The sequence below is a fragment of the Vigna angularis genome, chromosome 4, assembly GCF_016808095.1.
Source record: "Vigna angularis cultivar LongXiaoDou No.4 chromosome 4, ASM1680809v1, whole genome shotgun sequence".
NCBI lineage: Eukaryota > Viridiplantae > Streptophyta > Magnoliopsida > Fabales > Fabaceae > Vigna > Vigna angularis.
The window spans coordinates 40471603-40494658 of NC_068973.1; the positions used below are offsets into that span (position 1 = coordinate 40471603).

General features: G+C 30.7%; 3 protein-coding genes across 3 annotated transcripts; all 3 read left to right on the top strand.

Annotated features, from left to right (window-relative positions):
- Positions 1-297: 297 nt before the first annotated feature.
- On the top strand, positions 298-2149 carry LOC108341987 (uncharacterized). The gene is made up of 2 exons (XM_017579687.2): positions 298-817; positions 1748-2149. Exons 1-2 carry the CDS (start codon positions 461-463, stop codon positions 1775-1777), a joined length of 387 nt encoding a protein of 128 aa, XP_017435176.1. The 5' UTR covers positions 298-460; the 3' UTR covers positions 1778-2149.
- A 1254-nt stretch (positions 2150-3403) lies between these two features.
- On the top strand, positions 3404-4804 carry LOC108342112 (probable methyltransferase At1g29790). Its single transcript, XM_017579817.2, has one exon. It carries the CDS (start codon positions 3456-3458, stop codon positions 4713-4715), a length of 1260 nt encoding a protein of 419 aa, XP_017435306.1. The 5' UTR covers positions 3404-3455; the 3' UTR covers positions 4716-4804.
- A 9604-nt stretch (positions 4805-14408) lies between these two features.
- Positions 14409-15563, top strand: LOC108342406 (protein SMALL AUXIN UP-REGULATED RNA 12). Its single transcript, XM_017580178.2, has one exon. It carries the CDS (start codon positions 14535-14537, stop codon positions 14958-14960), a length of 426 nt encoding a protein of 141 aa, XP_017435667.1. The 5' UTR covers positions 14409-14534; the 3' UTR covers positions 14961-15563.
- The last annotated feature ends 7493 nt before the right edge of the window (positions 15564-23056 follow it).

The following is a 23056-nucleotide window of genomic DNA, read 5'->3' on the forward strand; positions in this document are numbered from 1 at the left end:
TATATGATTTTGTAAAATAAAATAAAAAATATTTAATAATTTTGAAATATAAAATATTCAATTCTTTTTTTTCAAATAAATAAATTATTTTTTATTTATTGAAAAGTAAAATTATTCATACCAAAAGAAATGATCAAAATGTTATACCTTATAGAATGGTATAAATACCAGATTAAAATAAATAATAATGAAATTTAAATAATAAAAACCTTATTTTAGTCTGAATATTAAAAGTAAAAATAAATTAATTACAATATTGAATATTGCTTACGTAATTGTCAATTAGAGATAGTAAATCCCCCAAATGGAAGAGAAAGCGAAAATTTGAAATACGAAACCCTAAACTCATCCATCCCCATAAACTTTTTTCGGTTTCTCCTTTTACGCGTTCTTCACCAACTTGATTAAGGTTTTGACCTTCATTGGTTTTGGATTTTACGACTCCGAGTTGGATAGAACAATGTTGAAGTTCCTGTCGAGAGTGAAAATCGAGTTCAACGCGCTGGATCCGCGAACGGCGTCGTGTATGGAGTTTCTGGCGCAATGCAACTCGCGTAAGGCGAAGGAATCGAACCCGGCGTGCGAAGTGGAGGTAAAGCGCGGTAAGGTAGAGTGCGCGCCGCAGATAACAGTGACATTCGTGAACGGCGTGGAGGAAGTGTTCGACGCGACGGCGACACCGGCACAGAACATAAGAAACTTGATTCTGGAAAAAGGTCGGCAGCTCGAGACGGAGCAGATGTTCCGTGAAGCCGGAGAATCCTGGCCCGTTATCATCCCCGACGAGGAGCTTTCTCAAATTGCACCCCCCACCAAAGTGAGTACTCATTTTCAACTTTATTTATTGGGCCTGTTATACTTTTACACCTAAGTAATTTAAGTGAAAAAAGGTTCATTGATCTTATTATGTGATACTTCACAATTTAGATTGTGTGTAGAATGCAAACATAGGTGATATAGTTAACAGATACCATAGTCCTTTATGCATTACAAGTTTTTCTCTCAGATCCCTGTGTCCGCTAAAAGTGGGCAACCATAAGGATGGTGTGTAGAGTTTTGTTATGCCAGTGAATGAAAATTTTGTTGATGGAAGAGTAGTTATGATTTTAAAGTAAGGTGTGGTTCGCAAAATTCATTTTAGGCTTGCTAGTTTTGGTTATGGGTGTGTGCACAATGACCGGAGAATTTCCTGGATTCTATGAGGGAATTTGTGGTATTTTTGTGGATGATAACTTAATGGTTTTTTTATAGTAGTTGTTTTGCAGATTGATAAAACGGAGTACTTAGTTTGGATAAACTTGTTCATAATCATTTACAAGAAAATTGAGACTTAAGATGAATTTAGCTTCTTCTATAAACTAAAGTCAACTTATGCACTCAACATTCATATAAGTTTTCTCATTTAACTTTTCCAAACTGAAGTGCATAATTTAATTTTGACATATTACAGAAATTCAATTTATTTTATTTCATATTCTTCTCCATTAACTGATTGTGAGAAAGTTTCTCCAAACATTGTCTAAATATGTTGTCACTGTTCGATGGGTTTTTTTTTAGTTACTTGTGCCTGTACAACAGCGGTTTATATGCATGGCTTTACAACTTCTGTTTCTATAACTCAGCAATTTGGTTTAGTGTTGAATACGACTTTTATTCATCGTCTTCAATATGTCTTCTCTCTGTGAAGTGTAGTCTATAGTTATAGCAGTTGTAATTAATTTCTGTGCTTTATGTGCGCTTCTTTCAGCCAAGGAAAGCAGAAGACAAGAAGCAATAGCTAAAAATTCTTGAGCTTATTAACTGCTGGGGATTTTTCTGGTTTTTCTTGTTTCCTTTTGGTAGGCGGAGAAAAGGCATCCGATTGCTGCTGCTGTGCATGCCTTACTTTATTTCAGCATTTAGTTATTGACTACATGACTGCATACGTTTTCCATAATAATGTATGCCCTTCAATTGGTGAATTTTGAAACTGTAAGCTTGTCATGCTTGCTTTTTTCTTTCTTCTGGCTTACACCTACAGTGTTTCCATGCGAATGATCTAGCCTCTATAAAGTACAAATGTTGTGAACATAAGCTCCCAAATGACATCAGATTATTGATTCAGAGGCACAACACACCGAAGAACAAACCTTTGAAGTTTGGCTATCAATATTCTTATATTTCAGGGGATAATAACTGTTTGCATGCAATTCTTATTGGCCCAGCTGCTACAAAATTTCGTACCATACTCGTTGTTGTTGCTGTTAATGATAAATCATTATTTAACTGCGGTGTAAGTGCCCTATTGAAAAACTTAAGCTCGATTAAGTGTAAACTGTCCCAAACGGATGGGTTGGGAGTTTTATTTTAGAATGAATCTGTCCCTGGAAGATAGCTGAATGCTAGGATTTCACAAATTCATAGCTGCAAATTCATCCTAATCACAGGGAACACAATAAAGTCAGTTTTTGAATAGTTGATGTGGTTATGTAAAGTTTGGACTTAAGTAAATGTTTTCTATGTTAAGATTTGAGAGTGGGCTTTTAAGTTATTGACCTTTATTTTCTATTGAACAAGTTTTTTGCCTTTGAAATTGATTGCCTACAGAGATGTACACATTCATCAATGTGCAGCGTTAAAGAATTCTATTTGGTATATTTGTTGCTACAAGAGAGATGTGTTGCCAGTTATACAGTAAGCCAGATTTTATTTCCAGAGTTATAAATTATACTTAATGGTTAAAAAAGAAAAGAGTTGTAAGTACACTCTTTCTAATGTACATTTTATTATTAATTAAATATTTAAAACTATAAAAAGGGAACCATAATTATATAAAATTTATAGCACTTAATAAAAAAGGAACCATAATTAAAGGAATGAGCTCTAAAGTAACATTTGACATTTCTCTTCAAGAGATAAAGAGGAACAAAACTAAAAAGAGCAATGATATTTGATTTCATATATCCATTTATCAAACACTTTTTATTTTTTTCATTTTATGACATCATCCATTCTAAAAAATTATGATTTTTATTTTCTATTACATATTAATTAAGTATTACTAAGATTTTTAGTGTACATATGAATACTTCAGAAAAAAAAGCCTAAAATGAAAAAAACAAAGAGCCTAAAATGAAAAATGATGAGGTGGACGAAAATAGTCTTCGATTCATAAGAAGCATTACGCCTTCCTCCTGTGCATCATTAAGCATTAAGTAACTACAATTAATCATACAGAAAAACGATTATTTAAAAAAAATCACTGTAAGAGTAAAATAGGCATTAAAAAATAATTTTTTATATATATAAAAAAGAAAAATAATATTAAATAAGTGTAAAAATTTATTATGTGTAAAAGTATTACTATCCTAATAATACACAGATGGCGTATAAATGAAGAGCTTACGTGTAAAATAACGAGCAACACACAAACACACAAAAGCAAATCAAGGTAGTGTTCTTCTTTACTCTCCAAGATGGGTTCCGTGTCTCTGAAAATAGGCGACGGCACTGCCAGATTCAAAAGTTCAACCGTGTGTTCCTCCGGAGTTAACATTCTCATGATCTTCTCCGTTATCACCACCAACCTCTTTGCCCTGTATGCCTTCTCTTCTTCCACAAAAGATCTTCACAACCACCACCTTCTTCACAAAAACTTCTCCCTAATCTCCGAACAAGTCACCCTCATTCTACGAGAGATCGACTTGTCGCAAAAGAAACTTGCCCAGATGGAAAAGGACCTCCTCGGCTACGAAAGCATTGACCTTTCCCGAAATAACACCTCCAACGAACTCAAACTCTTTCTCCACCGCCACCACCTTCCTCTGGGCAAAGACTCGAAAACTGGAATCACCGAAATGGTCTCGTCTGTGGGCCACTCCTGCGACAAATCCTCGGACTTGTTGTATCAGTACATGAATTACAAGGTTTCTGGACCCTGCCCCAATGATTTGAGTGTGGCACAGAAACTCGTTCTGAAAGGGTGTGAGCCTTTACCGAGAAGAAGGTGTTTTTCTAAAACCATTTCTAAGGTGGGTCTTCTACGCCCTTTTCCCACCTCGCTTTGGGAACCTCCGGTTAACAACACTGTTAACTGGAGTGGTTTAGGTTGCAAGAGTTTTGAGTGTTTGAAGGGTAAAAAGTTGAGTAGAGAGTGCATTGGTTGCTTTGATTTGGTTAATGGGTATGAAAATCAGAGGTTTGTGAAGTCTAGGAGTAAGAATGATTTTCTAGTTGATGATGTGTTGACTTTGGGAGGTGGTGGAATTAGGATAGGGCTTGATGTTGGAGGTGGGTCTGGGTCCTTTGGTGCTGTGATGGCCGAGAGGAATGTTACTGTGGTTACTACCACTTTGAATGTTGGTGCTCCATTCAGTGAATTCATTGCTGCAAGAGGACTTTTTCCTCTATATTTGAGCTTGGATCATAGGTTCCCGTTTTATGACAATGTGTTTGATTTGGTGCGTGCTGCGAGTGGTTTGGATGGTGGGGGGAGGCACGAGAAGTTGGAGTTTTTTATGTTTGACATTGATCGTGTTTTGCGGCCAGGTGGTTTGTTATGGCTTGATAACTTCTACTGTGTTGATGAAGAGAAGAAAAGGGTGTTAACCAGGTTGATTGAACGGTTTGGGTACAAAAAGTTGAAATGGGTTGTGGGAGAAAAGGTTGATAGTCTTGGATCAGGTAAGTCACAGGCAGTGTTATCAGCAGTGCTTCAGAAGCATGTTAGAGTGTAAAGCTTCATAAGACAACATGACACGATGAAACACGCAATCTGTGTATGGATGGATGAACAAATAAGTGAATGAATATGACTGTTTAAAAGTACTGGTTTGTATGTTATTCTGGTACTGCTACCTATTTTGTAGGTGATAACTTCTTAGAGAACGAAAAGTGATGCTATGTTGAGTTTTTCTTTTTTTGTCAACATCCTCGTATAATTTCTAAAACACTTACTCGTAGGATTGTTGTTGTTCCATGAAATACTATTTCTGTCTCTTTCACTTCATTGTCCTGAATTCAACCACCTTATCGTTTATATGACTTGAAGAAAATTCTTCATGGCAGAGATTGCCTTTGCTCAGTGGATGTATTTGGGGGTTCAAACCTAGAATTGGAAATTCAAAAGGAAGACAATGAACTTGGAATTTCAAAAAGCCATTGTTTGCAGCATTTACTTCGTATCATTATTACTTCATTTTAATCTTTCACCAAACCATTTTGGGTGATATCCGACCTTAACAATTGAATGCCTGGAGTATCCAAGGTTGGACCTTGTTTGACACTATTTGATAACTATTTTACATTCATGTAGGGATAAAATAGTAGTAAAAAAGGTAAATTATTATATTTGCAAAAAAAAAGGAAATAAAATGTAGTAAAAGATAGTGTAAAATGGTTTAAAATGTCAAATTACGTATGTTTTTTGACTGTTGTTAGTAAACAAAATGTCTCCGTTGGGCTAATCAAACGTTATTCGCACCCTTGTTTGGGCCTTTGGGCTAATCTAAAAGTTAAAAAGGAGGCTGCTTCTTCTTGCACCACTATGTTTTTCTTCCTGCATCCCATATTTTTGAAAAAAAAACCTTATACATAGAATAGGTGTTGTTTTTAAATTAAAGGCTTAATACCTATTTTGGTTCCTTTTTATAAGGGAAATGTTCAAGTCCGTCCTACCTTTTTTAAAAAGTTCAATGTGGTCCCAACTTGTGAAAAAAGTGTCCAATTAAATCCTTTTTGGTCACGGCGTTAAATATTTAACAATCCAGCTGACAGCATGGAGTGATCTGTGCAACGTGGCTGTTTAGCTTCATAACGTGACAGTGACAGTGTTTTCCATTAAAGTTCACGTGGCAGTGATTAAAAAATTCTGAGTTAGGGTTTGGTTTGGGCAGAAATCGCAGATCTCGAGCGTCTTCTTGAGGGTCTTCTCAGCCTAACACCCTCCTCTGCCACGTCTGCATGCTCCCGCCTCCCTCCTCTGTCGCGACAACCTAATGAAATGAATGATCTCATGTTCAATTAAATAACAGACCGTGCGATAACAACAAGCTGCAACTCAATTAGGAAATTTCTGATAAACTCTAAAGGCTGATTCGCCGGAACCCTTCGTCCGTTCACCAACAGGCCAGGGCAGTATTCTGTTCTGCTGAATTTAATCTGGTCCGCGGCGAGGAAACCTAATTTGCGGGCTTTGTTTTCTTTAGGGGACAAAGGGAAAAATTGCAGAGTGGAATAGGGTTAGTGAAGTTTAAATAGGGTTTTCGAGGCACATAAGCACTAGAAGAAGGCAGTAATCGAAATTGATTTTGCTGGAATTGTGTTTTGGAGCTGCTGTGATGAGTTCGTGCTGAATTGGGCTATAATTCGTATAGCTCTGGTTCGACAGCATGGGTTACGATTTGGCTAGCCCCTCGCAGGATGGGAGGGACGAAGGTAAGTGTCTGCAATCAAAATTGGGGAATTGGCGGCACAAGGAAGCTAGGGTTTGGGAATTAGGGTTGCCACGCAGTCAGAGAAACTGTACACATCATTAACTTTTGTCTAGGGTGGCAGCTGCACCATTAAAAATTTGACGCCGTAACCAAAAAGGATTAAATTGGACACTTTTTTTACAAGTTGGGACCACATTGCACTTTTTAAAAAAGGTAGGACGGACTTAAACATTTCCCTTATAAAGAGGGACCAAAAGAGGTATTAAGTCTCAATTAAATTAAATAGTTACATAGTGAAGTTAAATTAGTTATGTAGATTGTAAAAATGAGTAAGTAAATGTTTCTAAGTTCTTGTTTATAGTTTATGTATAAGCTAATTTTATGTTATGAAATAATTTATTTATCTAAAATTATTTGTGGAGAATTTTATTCCAACATTTAAAAAAAGTAAAAATAGCAGAGTCTAAGATTAGAGTCACAACAAAATATTGAATAGAAAAAAATCGTTTAGGTTTTGTTTACTTGAATGGATTTGGGGGAGAGTGATCGAAGGGATTTTAGAGGATTTGAAAGTAAATTTTTTGTTGTTTATTTGAGTGAATTTGAAGGTAAATGAGAATGGATTTGGAAGTAAATTTTTTTAATCTATCACGTGAATCAAATCCTACACTAATTTTCACAAACTTTACTTCTAAATCCACTCTCACTTACCTCCAAATCCACTCTCACTTACCTCCAAATCCACTCAAATAAACAACAACAAAATTTACCTTCAAATCCTCTCAAATCTCCTCAATCACTCTCCCCCAAATCCATTTAAGTGAACAAGGCCTTAATGATTTTCTTGTCTCATTTACAACCATGAAGCAAATAGCACACAGCCATTGATTCCTTCTTTAGAAGCTTCATCCATTCTGAATTTCTGCAGGTGAAAGAAATTCTAGTCACAACCAACAAAATCCCTCCCTACAGAGAGAATTGGGTGGAATATGTAAAAGTGAGTGACGATAACATTTTTAGCAAAGTTATCAACTCGTGAGTGAAAAGAAGTCTATAAAGTAAACCTAAGCTGGAGTATGACTCACTATAACAAGAGTGAGAAAATCACTCCCATGGATTATCAAAAAACAAACACAGCATTGTTCTCATGACAGCATTATCATGTACTGTCATAATGTAATTAAGGTTCTTTTGTTTCTTCGTTTTCCTTTCTTCCTAGGAATTATATACCAAGTTTTCTTTACATGAATTCAGGGATGCTTCGCACGTAAAATAAATTGTTGCATGGCTATATAAATAGCAATTGTAATCACCACAATCTACCACTTGGATTCCAATAACACGAATGCAATTTCATCATAATTTTCGTCCAAATACCAGATTTCTAATAATGGACAATACCTTATAATACAAAATACTGCTTGTGTGCATAAAGTAAGTTTTAAAATAAAGTATATTACATAAATATTACATCTAGTGTTATCTGAATTGGACTAGATATTAGTCGTTTCACCGACCATGTAAACAGTATGACACACCACTAATCACTTTGGCAGTAACATCTGATTGTCCAATAGACACATTAGCAGGGTTAATTAACAAATTAAAAAAAAAAACTTTAGACTAAAATTACATTAAATAATAAGAACACTGAAGACGTGAATTAAGAAAAATGTCGATGTTGGTCGTTGGGGACGGAATCATCTGAAGACAAATCAGACACCATCATGACATTGCATTTTCTTTGTCAGCCTCCATCTAACTCAGACATCACGTGATTACAAAAAAAAAAATGATACCTTAATCTAGTAGATAATGAATATGATAATTAATAAAGCTAGATGAAAACCGAAAAATGTGGAAACTGGAAGTTGATAGTTAGAAACTAAAATTTGTTTAATTAATTCTTCATATTATAAGTGTATGTTAGCTGTTAAAAGCAACTTGCAAATATAAAATGATGGAAACATACACATTGATTTTTAATATTTTTCTTTTTCACTTACAAATTATTATTTTACATTCAATTATGATATTTTATACATTAGGTTGTACTATTCATCATTTTAAGTAAACATCCTATTTTCATTACGTAATAGTGAAAAAGAATGTAATACAAGAAACTATTATGGATCAATATCTTAATACGTAATGTCAAAATAGTAAAATAAAATAGTGTAAGATTAAAATAAAAAATAAATTATTATCTATCACTGAACATAGTATGCAATAAAAGGTAAACATAAAAAATATCTTATATAACAAATAATAAAAATCAGAGTAGAAATATAAATGTAACAAATAAATCCAATTAAATCTTGAAGCCTTTAATTATTTATTCACACAATTTTCTCTTCAAAGAGTAAAGTAATAGTAAAAATTTCGATTCATATGATTCAAAATGAGAATCTAATCTGTCTATTTGTTTTATCTATAGACAGATTATGTATTCGTTTTGTTCTATTTTCATGTGCATGATCGAAGTGAGGGATATGGCTGCTCTCTGACAAAAGATTTTACGCATCTCATAATACCAACCTTTTCCTTAAGTTTTCTATTTCTTAATTTCACATATACAATTTAATTAATAGATAAATGAGGAACGTAGTAATAAGCTCATTAATCCATATTTCCGCTCCTTTTTAATCGCGGACGTTCTAGAGAGCTCGTCTGCATGCACCCAAGGCTTGCCACGTGTAGTGTAACTCAAAACTATATAAATTAATAACTTTATAAAATTAAATACCTTAGCATGTGCCATCTACGGAATACTATAGAATTGTAGCATATATATATATATATATATATGTATATATACACATATATATATATATACATATATATATATATATGTATATATATATATATATATATTTATTTATTTATTTTCGAAAATTATGTTCATCACTAAAAGTTTTTGAAAACTTACTTTTCACGACACATAGATCGAAAATTACCACTATCTGATCCGAGAATATTTTATCTCATTAATTATATAATTTGGCTTCAACCTAATTATTGGTGAGAACAAGAGAAAAATTAATCATTAATTATTTATATTATTTCCAAATTAATTGTTGGATAGGTTGGTATTTTATGTGAAGTTTGTTCTTATTTTCGAAAAAAAAAATATTTGTGTTTTGTGTCAGAATTGAGCACGTTCAGTTATTACGACATTACACCTAACTCACGAGCTATAAATGCAGTCAATTATCTTCAAACAACTCTAGCCTCTATATAAAATATACCTTATTATCTTGTTAATTTCTAATTTATTTATTTTTTCTAGCTTCTCACTCGTTTTTGTACTGGATACAGCATGCTTTGACATCCAATACGGAGGACTACGTGTTAGTTCATGATTTGATTATGATTATAAGAGTCTTATATGATCCACCGTACTTAATTTATTGATAACCAATAAAAACCATCATATTTCTTCGTCAAAAATCATACAACATTAAAAGTAATAAAAATATGTGAAAAAACAATTCATAAATTAATAATGGCATTTATTAGGAATATCTTTATTAATGATATTCAATACTCAATTCAATTCATCAGTTTCAAAACATGTTTATTTGATAATAATAAAAAAAAACACCCTCTCATAGATTAGATGGTGTTATTGTCTCCTTTGTCCGTTTGAAATGAATCTTCCGATTTTAAATCGATTTATTGACCAAAACCAATCAGTGATATATCATCTATCATATATATATATTCTGAATAAATGAAGGGAGGAGATTAATTTCTAATCAAACAGTAAATAGAGCCAAAAAGAGGTTAAAGATGAATTTATATTTATCCCAACCTAAAAAAAAAGTGAAAAATGTAAACTATTACACCAATAAGAAGACTTTGACTTGCTTTCTTGACCTGTCTCTTCTGATTTTAATTTCTATTTCGAAATACATAATGTATTAATTGACAACTATTTATATATCAAATGATGTTTAAGCTTCTAACGAGTCGTCAACTCTTATTTTGTTTCTTTCAATTCTTCTCTAAATAAATCATGAACATGAAGAATTTTTAATACTTCCAGCATCATTTTTTCTTTTAATAATCAATAAAGATAATTTAATAAATTTATTTCACTCATTAAATTTTTTATTTGTTCTTTCCTGACAAACAAATTTCAATGTTACTTTTTGAAATGGATGGAATATTAGACAAATGATGGATTAATTACGAGATACCATTGTGAACTTAAATATAAAAAGGATAATAATATCTTAGTAAGAGTTTGATGAATGACTTAATTGATAAAATTAAACGTTATTGCTAAAGTCGTTTTGTCCCTTCTTGTTGGCAGCAGTCTTTCTTTGATAAGTTTTATACAACCTTGACATTTCAAATTTTTAAAACTTGTGACGTGATATGATTATTATTTTTAGTTGAATTTTTATTAAAATATTTTATTTATTTAGTATTTAATTTTTTTATGTTTTAATTAAGTTTTTTATTTAAATTTCTGATAATTAAATTAATGTCATTTTATTTTTGTTATTTTACTTATCTTTATGTATTAAGTAGAGCTCTCAAAACAGGTAACCCGGCCCGACCCGACCCACCACGGGTTGGTCACTTAGTGAGTCAACCCAATCCGACTCATTTATTAGCGAGCTGAAAAAATTTGAACTCGACTCGACCCACCACGGGTTGGTGGGTTAAACGAGTTGGCTTATTGCCTCACTTAATTAACTTTTTTTTCACCCTCTTCTTCTGAGATTCTTATAACATGTTACTTTAATCGATCAAATTGAAACAGTAATAATTGGACCAATTGATATAAAAAAAATGAAACAAAAGAAATATATTGTTATATATATTTTAAGTTATCAAACATAAAACTTTTCCAATTTAGTTTAATGAAACATACACAACAATTTAACCAAGAAACTACATATAGTCGTTAACAAAAATATATAGCACAAGATAAAACTGTCATGCTTGTAGATAGGTCTAAAAACAAGATAAAACAAATGATATATTCCTGAATTATCCAATCTATAATATTATTCATCTATTAAATTGGAGTCATGAATGGATAAATCGACAGTATTATGCTCTCTTGAAGCATTTTCTTCTTTATCTCCATCTATAATATTATCCAATCTATAATCTTAGAGTTTTACTTGTAGAGAGAAACTTTTGGAAAGAGAACAACGCGAAATGCTCTATTGTTAAGTAAAGGTTGTGCGTTTTGAATAATTAATTTGACTTCAATAAAAAAAATAGGATTTGAATAATTAATTTAATTAATTTGATTTAATTAAAAAAAATGTGGGTTGGTGAGCCAACCCGACCAACCACGGGTTCAACCCATGTGAGCTGGGTTTTAGTGAGGCGGGTCAAAATTGGTTCGCATAAAAATTTTTGTATTTTTTTCCAATCCAACCCGGCTAAAATCCGTGCTGAGCCGGATTGGTTCACGGATTTCAACCCATTACTTAAAATGTAAAATAATGAGTAAAATAAATATTTTAAATAATAAAAGCAGCTCAATCAATGACAGTGATGAAAATATAATCCTTAATCACTGTAAATAATGTCGTAAAAGTTATTAAAAATATATAATAATATCATTATCTAACACGTCTTCTTATAAAAAGTAACAAAAATTAGTCATTGTTTTTCATTTCTAAAACGGAAATTGTAGCAATCACCTTTTATTTTAGTTTAGATATTTTAAATTAAGTTTTGATTAAATATTTACAAAAATTATAGTTTTCAATTGATATTTTACATATTAATTTTCATGTATATGGAATAAGATAACAAAATAAAAGTTATATCATCAAGTTAACAAAAATAATTTAATTATAAAATATAAAAATTTTAAGCACACAATAAAATAAAAATAAAAACACAATTACAAATATATAAAATTATGAAAAACTAAAAAAGTTAATTAAATTTTCATTTTTTTATTTATATATTGAAATAAATAAAATCTATATTTGGTTAAGTCGGAAGATTATTTTAGTGTTATTAAAACAAACCACTCGTTTTAGTGCGGTTCGATCCAGTACAAATTGATCACTTAGTGAAGCAATTCAACTCGACTTACATATTTGTGAATCTAAAAAATTTGAACCTAATGGGTTAAATGGGTTGACTCATTTAATAACAAGCTTTATTTTTTCTTCAATTCCAAAAATATTAACATTTTTTTCTAATTAAAATCTAAATGAAGTTAAATTCAAATGATATTAATAATAAAATTTAAAAATAATAAATTGGGTGGTTTGATAATCTAAAAAATTAATAAATTTTATAATATAATAATATAACTTAAAAAAACTGGATAGTTTGATGAGTGAAAGTTTATCACGGCTTCAATTTAGGTGAACGATATTTTTAATGAGTCTGGTTCAAAATTATATATCAATTTTTTTTTTAAATATAACCTATCTTAAACTTGTAATAGGCCAAATTCACTTATGGATTTGAATCCGATAACACTAAGATTTTTCATTTTTTCAATAAAAATATTTAACAAAGCATTGAGGCCAATTCTCTTAAAACAATAATATATTAGGTTTATTTTGCTTTTTCATTTGACTTTACTTATAACTTAAGGTGAAATTTTAATATTTACTTCTTGAAATTACGTTTATCATATTTCTTTTTATTAATATATGTTAGTATTATATTTGAAGAAAAGTCAAAAGAATAGTATGATGTAAATAATATTGATAGGAATAATATACATATAAGAGATTAGACTTAATAATAAAAGATTAAAAAAACACATTTCTCCAAGTAATAGAAACAAAAGGAGTAACTAAACTAGGTGTAAATGAAGAGACGGGCTTCCAGAAATCCAGCATATATTCTTCATATCTTCCAACAGTTTCTGGTCTGATCACCAACCAATTAAATCAAATTGACGAAAGCACAGAAGGCAAAGAACAAACAAGGGGGATATTAAGGTACAAACTAAATGACATTATTAAAATTGTTCCTGGTTCATGTTTGGTTAACTTAATTTGGAGATACGGTAAGATATGTGTTTTGTCATAAAACATTCTTAAATCGTAGCTGGGTGAAATTATTGGAAATGAGGGGGGATGCACCCTACTAACTAAAACATGCGAAGTGGACCCTTGAATCATAATCTGCAAAATTTGACACTTAACTCTATTCTCATGGCAGGCACCATAGCTCTTTATATTTTATACGAGAAGAAGAAAAGAAGGAAATGGTGGCTCAAGTGACCACTGTCGTCATTGCATGTTTGTTGTGGATCATGAATTAATAAAAGATGGTGGAAATATGGGGAGTGGAGGAATTAGGAGGGTGCTTTTGGCTCTTTCTTTTGGGAATTATAAAGAAACTTAGAACGAGGCATCTTCGCACATGGGTGTAGTCAGATTTTCAGATTGGAAAATTGTTTCTCAAAGGGGTTTCTATTTAAGATTATTTTCTTGTTTTATTGCCAATAATATCCTAACCCACTTTTTCAAATACAGCTTAACTAGAAAGCATCTTTTATCAGTGGGTCACTCTAACCTCAATGGGTAAACCATCCTACTCCCTTCTCTTTCCCTCCTCTTTCCATTTTTTAAACATTTTCTTTAACCAATAAAACCTCCTCACTTCTTTTACTTCTAAGATTAACACAATAATCTCTCTTTTTAAATTACAAAAATACTTAGTAAAATGGTATTTAATATTTTCTTAGAAAAAGGAGCGCAGAGATTTTATGACACTCATGATTTTGCCCTCAACTCCATCAAGCAATTGAAGGAATCCACAACACATTTTTCTGTTGACCACTGTTTCTTTACATTTACCAGCTCTATTTCTTAGGCGTGCTTTTCATTTTCTTAAGCCAAAAAAAAAAATTAAATAAATAAAATTCTACACTTTGCATAAAACCAGTCTCAATTTTACATGTGTCATAGGTGAGTTTCTTCCTCAAACGTAAGTCTTCTTTTGGTGCAAAAAGAGGAGACAGTTGTTTGGTAATTATTAGGAAGAGGAAGGGCACAGTGTCAGCAGGCTATTATAAAAGAGCACCACCACCCTCTTTTCCAATCCCCCCACTCCCACTCCCAATTTTCCTTTTCCTTTTCTCACACACTCCAAACAAAACAGTGGAGAGGGAAAATGGCAATCTCAATGTCAGAAGGGGGACTTGCAAAATGTACCAGAATCCGGCACATAGTCAGGCTCCGCCAAATGCTGCGGCGCTGGCGTAGCAAGGCCCGCATGTCGGCCCACCGACAAGTACCCTCCGATGTTCCGGCGGGACACGTGGCGGTGTGCGTGGGCAGTAACTCCAGGAGATTCGTGGTGCGCGCCACCTACCTGAACCACCCCGTGTTCACGAAGCTACTTGTAGAGGCGGAGGAAGAGTACGGGTTCTCCAACCACGGTCCTCTCACCATTCCCTGCGACGAAACACTCTTCGAACAGCTCCTCCGCTTCATTTCACGCTCCCATTCCCCTCCCTCCAACCGTTTCGACGACTGTCACGTCCCTCTCATAAACAACCTCGACTTCTGCCTCCAATCTCGACCAATACTCCACTGAACCAAACCCAACACATTCACATAACAAAAAACAACAAAAACAAAAACAACAACATTGTTTCAGTGCGATTCGGCGGAGAATGCTGAGGAGATGGCAAAGGGTTCCCACAATGGTCCACCCAGTCGTCCCGGCTTCCGGTCCCAGTTCACCCTATTGCTTTTCAACCTGTATATTTTCACTATTATTAATATCATTACGTTTGTCACCAGTAATAATTCATGCAAATTCAAGTGGATTTCGCCACGCTCAATTATTATAGATTCTCCGTCTGTTTGTTTTTTAGCACGATGCAATCATAGAAAGACAGAGCAAATGAGACTTATCAGTAGCACAGCATCAACCCACGTGAAGGAAAAAGCAAGCACCGTGCCTCAAAGTACACGTTTAATCATGACTCATCGTCCCGAATTTCTTTCTCTATCTCGATCATCACCTCCGCAATTTTGCTTCTTTAGTTAGTTAACTTCTTATATCACTCGCAACAATTTCTCAATTTTTTTACCTTCTACAAATGTTTAATTACGGGTTACGTTAAACCTAACTATATCCCATTAAATCAGTTTATAAAATAAAATTTGCTAAAATAAAATTTGTATTTATTTATATATTATAATTTAGTTTTATTTACAGTGATACGAAACTTCCAACAAAGTAAAAAAAAGAAAAAATAATAGTGGGTCAAATTATCTTTTTTTTTTCATTGATTCACAATTTTTTTTCTTAATATTATTTCTTTGTTAAAAACTGGATTTAAAATTGGGGAATATGAGTGGGGTAGGGTGTCTTATAAGAATGGTTACGTCAGGTGGGAACAAAAGCAAAAAAAAAAGACGAAGATAACTGTAGAAAGGAAAGACTTTACATGTGGTAGACACGTCATCACTTTACTAATCACAGTTATATGTTCCTACGAGCTAAGTCAGTTTAGACTTTAGACTCTCTACTTTTTTAGCTTAAATGTAAATATAATGTGATAAACATTTTTTTCCTGTATATAGAAGGTTTTGTGTGTCAGCATCGTTTGCAAAAAATGAACAACCGATTTGTAAAGCAAACATGTCTTTAAGTTAAACAACACACGATACCTCTAATAACGGATTAACTCTTTAAATATGCTGCTTAACTCAGAATAACCTTTTTTTTATTTCTCCTCTTTGACGGCTTAAAAAAATAAATAATGTAAACGATCAACTAACGGTGATTGTTGATTATGCATATAAGTTAATTTTAATTTGTGAAAAGTTTTATTTCACTTTCTTTTTCTACTTACACAATTTCAAAAAATAATATTAATTAGGATATCACATGGTCATGTTAAAGAGAAATCAATTAAGGATTTTTTTTTATTACGTATATAATGAGAAGTTTGAAACATAAATTTTATAATTGAAAGAAAAAGTAGTTCAACACAACTTTTTGAAGCAGTTAAAATGCTACAAAGCTGGGTATTGGAGGGAAAACTTCGTTTTGTTTTTGTTTTTTTCTATAAATTTTACAATACGTGTCTCGAGTAAGGAGAAATTAAACTAAAAGTGTTCTCAATATAGTTTATTTAATATTTTCACATTACGTGCTTATGAGCACACTATATATAGACAGCTTCATCGATGAGAGAGATAAGTAAGAGGAGATTAGGGATACAATTATAGGAACTGTTAATTAACATCAAACTATAGGCATTAAAAGTAATAATAAATAGGTTTTCCTAGTGAAATTGAGTAGTGAAAATTAGATACTTGAAATTTTCTAAGAGACAAAACAGTTTCCAGTGTTAATTAGAAGCTTTGCATTGCAGATTGGGAGTGGTTGGCAAATGCGATTTGCCGTTTCTATTTAGGGTTTATAAATTATATTTATAACTAAATAAAGGTAATAAATACATAAGATAAAAAAAAAAGCATTCAAAGGGTAAATTTGTGATGATTGGACTGATAACGGATATTGTAAGTGGAGGAGTCATGTTTTCAATGGTTCAATTGCAAAACTTACAAAACCTATTTCATAGAGATGGACCATATATAAAAAAGAGCGTACTAACGAAGCCTATATACTTAGATCGACAGATCAGAACCATCAAAACATGAGCTTGATATGATTTACGATGAGTTGTCCTACGCTTAAAATAGACTCTTCAATAATTCAACAACAAATCACCAACAGTATCTTTATTCCTTTTAGCATAAGGACTACCTAGGTTATTAGACCAAATTCCTTATGCTTGTTATTCTCGATAAATTAGGGTAATGTTGAAAATATTAAAAATTAATAGAGGGATTAAAATACAAGTAATAAATGTTTATGGGAAAATAAGAATTGAATGACATTTACTAACTCGTGAAAAGTGTGGGCTATTTTAAAAAGTAGAAAAGTGCGCGTTGATAAATAGTATATTAGCCAAAACCAGCAAACCTCAGTGTAGGTTGTGGATATTCCTGCCAAAAATGATGAAATTTGAAATGATGCACATGACTTTGTCTATATAACATGGAATGTGTTCGTGATGCTCTATTCCAGTTAAATAGTTTGTACAGTGAAATAATAAAATTGAAAAATTAGGATTGTGAATGGAGCCTCACATGAGGGACGAAACCGGTAATCTCTATTTGATTTATTACAGCCACATCTAATGATTGGACATCTTCAAAGTTTATGATAACTTGTTTATGTTGTTTTATCTATAATGTTCAAAAGAAGAAGCAACATGCACTGTAAAAAGTGTATCAAGTGAAACAGAGTGAGATGTTGAATAAGCAACAGTGCTCTGAGATCCAAAACTTTTGGTCAATGCAATCATGCGATAAAAGGAATGGAACAGAACAGTTATACAAGAGATGCCAATTTTTTAAGACCTCTCTGTCTAAAAATAAAATGTGGAAATTTATTTTAAATTCAAAATTAGCATAATCCATTTTTTTATTTTATTCTATCAAATTTTTTTTTCAATCTTATTTTATTTTATTTTATGTTGGGGGCGTTAGAGTGATACTGGGTTTGGCCCATTTTTTATAATTTTGAAACTGTTAATCTCTTACTGAGACTGGGCTCGTCCCTTTTTAACCTTTTCCTGATATTTCTTTTTACACCCCATAAAAGCCGTGGCCCACCACTTCGAATTTGCTGACAGATACCTGGGCTCGTGTCATTCTTCTTTTCAGGTAATATATAAAATAATGGATTTAGTGAAATAAAGATTTGAGTTGGCGTAAGAAATAAATTTTAAATTTTATTAAATTATGTACGTATCTTAATTTATGTTATACGTACTTTGCTTTTGTGTATATTTAAATATAACATTAACATAATAAACAGTATCAAATTATAGAAGAACAGATGTTTTCATGATTATAATGAACTAAAATAAAATTTTAATGTGAGAGGGTTCAACGTGACTCACTTTTTATCTTTAAATTTTTGGAATACAAGTTGTGATGATCTAATAATTTTAAAACTATTAAAAAAAAACAGTTTAATTGATTGAACAATTGTTTCATTAATTAGGAAAAGAGAGAGTTAAATTAAACATTTTAAGCAACATTCTATCAGATCAAGTAGACTTGGACTCGAATATATGATGTAATTAATGTATCAGATTTTAGTTCAATAGTTGAAAGAATATAATTAGGAAGGAAGACCTCGTATAAAGTGACAAGAAAAATGAACAACCCTTATGATTCGTAATAAGAAATTTATTTCTTTAAAAAATTTCTTAGTCAAGAATAAATTTTCAAGACATTAAAATCTAACTAAGAAGTGGACTTCTACTAAATATTCTTTTGTACAGATACGGATTTCGGGATTAAACCCTTGATTAAATATTTAAAAAGAAAAGAATTACCTCACTTAATTAATTGAAGTTTACGAATTGTTTGATACGTAATATTTTAAATTTGATTGTGTATATAATAAAAATAAAAGGTGGAGCAGCAAATAGTTTTTGATTGATTGAATGTCTCCATCTATGCAGAATCCAACTCGAAATTGTAATGATTTTTATGAGTAATTGTGTTATGATTAGTTTGGGGTGTGTATGATGTTGATATCTTGGAATTATTTTGGGGTCTTTTGGAGAATCCCCTTATCTCGTATAGTTTGTATGTCTAATGAATACTAAAAATGATTATAAAAGACAAAGAACGTAAGTCAAAAGTAATAGGAAGAAAATTGGAGAAATTCATAATAAGAAATGATCGAATTTGGGTCCCCCAAGGGTTGAGGATTTTGGACCCACCCTTTTCATTGTACCACTAAGATAAGAATCACAACATTGCTTTTGTTCCATTCTTTGTGATTAAAAATATCATTTCTTTACTTTCATCATGAAAAAGGTCTTTGATTTGGACAAATGTGTTTGATTATTGTTTCAATGGATAACAATTAAACTTCTAATCTGGTTGTTAGCTCGTTTACTTCACCACTCCCTTTTTCTTTTTTCCTTTTTTTTTTCTGTGTGGTGACACCATTTAAAGGGTTTGCTTGTTAATAAGTTTTTCCACCTCTCGTCAATTTTTTATTGGTGAATGGCTTTCCATCAATATCTTTAATTTAACAACGACACAATTAAATCCAACCATTTTGTTTAAAGAGACAAATAGGAAGCATGACATGAAGGAATTACCAAATTTTAGAGAATGACATTAACAAAGAAATAAGTTTGGAGAGAGATTAGGACTTTGGAGCACATAAAAATTAGTAGGAAAGAGATTTTCCATCACTACACTAATAAGCTCGCATGTCAATGGAAGAAGCTTCAAGAAAATGACTGTGAGAAGTTAAAAGTCAAAATCACATACACTAATACAACATACACACTAATTCATTGCATTCAACTTTGGTTAACACGTACCAATTCAGCTTAAAGAGTAGATTCACCATAATCACATTTTGGCTAATACATGTAAATTCTTTCTATTTTGGCAATTGATATCATGTAAATTCTTTATATTTTCTTCTCTCTTTCAAATCTAACGAAATATTAAAGCTTTTCCACTAGAAAAATATTTAAATTACATGAAATGTAAATAATATGTGATAATGAAATTTATGTAAAAGTTAGAGTTAAAGTAACTTTTGATTCCATTCTTGCAGGTCTTGAAATTGCAACCTTGCAAACCCAACGTGGTCCCATTCTTTTGATAGCCAAATTTTAAGGAATAGTTTAAAATTTTCTTAAACAAAATCGTTTTAATTTATTAAAAAAAGGGTTAATTTTTTTTTAGAATTATGAAATATTGAAGCTATTTACTTTTCATTTAATTATTTTTTATAAAATATTATGATAGTTAAAAGTTGTACTTCTAAAAAATATAGAATAGCATATTAGTGTATCGAAAAACCATGAGAAGTGGGTAAGTGGGGACAACATTTATTTATTTTAACCTTATTCTGAACTTAGGTTTGAACTTTAGTCATTGGATCCCATATACCCTCTCTCTTTCTTCCACCACTCACTGTTCTTTCGCTTTTGCTTTGTAGTTCTAGCTGCTGACAATTTTCATATATTAATTCGACACAGATAAATGTATAAATAATATTTCATTTTGGAAATCTTTTATAAAGATAAACAATCGTGTATTTGTTTTTATTTTAAATTATTAAAATGTGTCTAATTATTAGCTAATTTAAAAAAAAATCACTACTTTTTTTTAATTATTTGTTTCATTTCATTTAAATTTGTATTACATCATCTTTTTAATTATTTTCACTCCTTTAATATTTTAGATACTTTATTTTATCACAACTCCAACTATATTTGTTTTTCTTTATGATGTTTCATTCAAACGATATATTTAATTTCAAAAAACATAAACATCAATGTTATTAAATGAAATTGTTTATAAAACCCATGTTTAATCATTTGTTTTCCTTATAGTATGTTTATTTGTATATTGTATGTCACATTAGAATGTCTAAATATCTAAATATCAATACCAGGTTATGTAAACTTTTAATTGTTTTTTTCAACTATTCAACTTTATTGGCATCCGATAAATTTAATTAGAGGAGAATAATAAGCTATAGTACTCATTGAAACAATACAACTACTTAAAAATTTAACTATTAAAATTTTAATCATGTTTCTTTTATATTTTAATATAAATCATTGATATATATTATTATATTGTTAGAACAATTCTAAAACGAATGTAATTTGTTTTATATGACATCACTCATCTTTAATTTTCAATATTTAAAGTTATTATAAGATTCAAAGTATTGTATTATTTTCGACTTTGGACCGGCCAACTATTTTTCTTAATTATTCTTGATTTGATGTTAAGCATGCATTACTAGCCCACACCCGAATTCAACATCTCCCTTGATTTGATATGGACCATGAATCATTAATGGAAAATGCTGCAGAAATCATAAATGATATTGGATTATTGGGATAATTTATTCAGGCAATAATGTTGCATTTTAAGGTTATAATATTCCTACTAGTTCTACATTTATTAGCATTTTAAAGTTGGTAAAAATCAATAATTTTTATTGTATAGCTTACTTATTTATACTACACTTATTTTTCATATAAGAACATGTATTAGTTGCACCATTAAGATTCACATGATAAATGAATGTAGTAACATTCCTATTCACATGTGCGGCCTCAAAGTTAGATTCATTAATTATAATTTATTTATCTACAAAATGAGCACCAAAAGATTACTCAGAGACCAAATTAATGAAAATTATCCAGTAATTAATTACTTTCTAAATAAACTCATATTAAATATCATCATAAAACAAATAGTTAATTATGACACTCGAAACTCATAATTCAACAAATATAAGATAAATACTTTTGAAATTGATTACTTAAAATTCATCAGATGACGATAATTTTTTTCACTGACAAGAAATATTTTTAATTTTACTCTGTGTGTAATATAACTATTTTTTTTATCAAAACAAATTGAAAAACTAATGTGGAACAAATTGAAAATGAAAAAACAAACTAGTGTGTGTTTTGTTAAAAGCAATCTTTTTTTCTTCATTTATTTGTTCATGATTTCACCTTTTTTTTTATAATTATACATTTTATATTTTCGTGTATTTCCCTCTCATTATCGTTTAATTTTGAGTACTCGAGTTTTTTTTTGGTGGTGAATATTATAAGTAACTCTTAAGGAACATTTAATAAACTATTATCTTAGAAAATCAAATAATGTTCATTTGTTTTAGCTGATGAAAAAAAAATGATAATTTGTTTTAAAGACAAATGAAATATTTTATTAATATAAAAAATTAAATTAAACAATGCTCTTTTCAAGGTATAATTTAATGTTATGTTGAAAAAAAAAAGGTTACGATGATATATTGAATGTTATATTGTGCACAATATCTAATGTATTTTTTATCTACAAAATTGAAATTTGATATCTTACTCATCCTTGAGACCAGCAGTCTTCTTACCCTTGTCATACGTGAATAAGCAAGCATGTAAAAGATTTTACACAGTTAATTGATTGTAAGTCATTATATATGATATAATAATGAATTATGTTAAATTTTATTAATGATTTATTATGTTATATTTTTCTAAAGTATTTTGTACCTTAAAAAACACTATATTGATAATATTTCTTAAAATTATATTAATAACATATTAATAATATGAGAGGAATCGGGTTCGTCCACAAATTCAATAATGGAGTTCAAGTAATTATGTTTAAATTATTGAAAACCTTTTATTTAAAAGAAAAGTATATAAATTTAATATTTACAAAACACTAAACTTATAACCCAAATAAATAAAAAATACAATATTAATTTTCTTATACTCTTTCGTATTTTTTTTTCTGGTTACTAGAATTCACAATAATTTTTATATGATCAATACTTATACACAATGAAAATAATATATTCTTCACATTTTACTTCCTATATTCATGCAATCCTTTCATTTACATTGGTTTCTTCAATTTTCTTTCGTCAAATACCCTCTTTACAAAATTTATTTTCTTGACCAATTATAATATGAAATACTAACTCGTTTTTAAATTACAAAAAAATTGAAATTTTAATTTCTGTAAATAAAACCTGCAAACAATAATTAGATTAATAAAAATATTTTGGAAAAGAATTGAAAATAAACT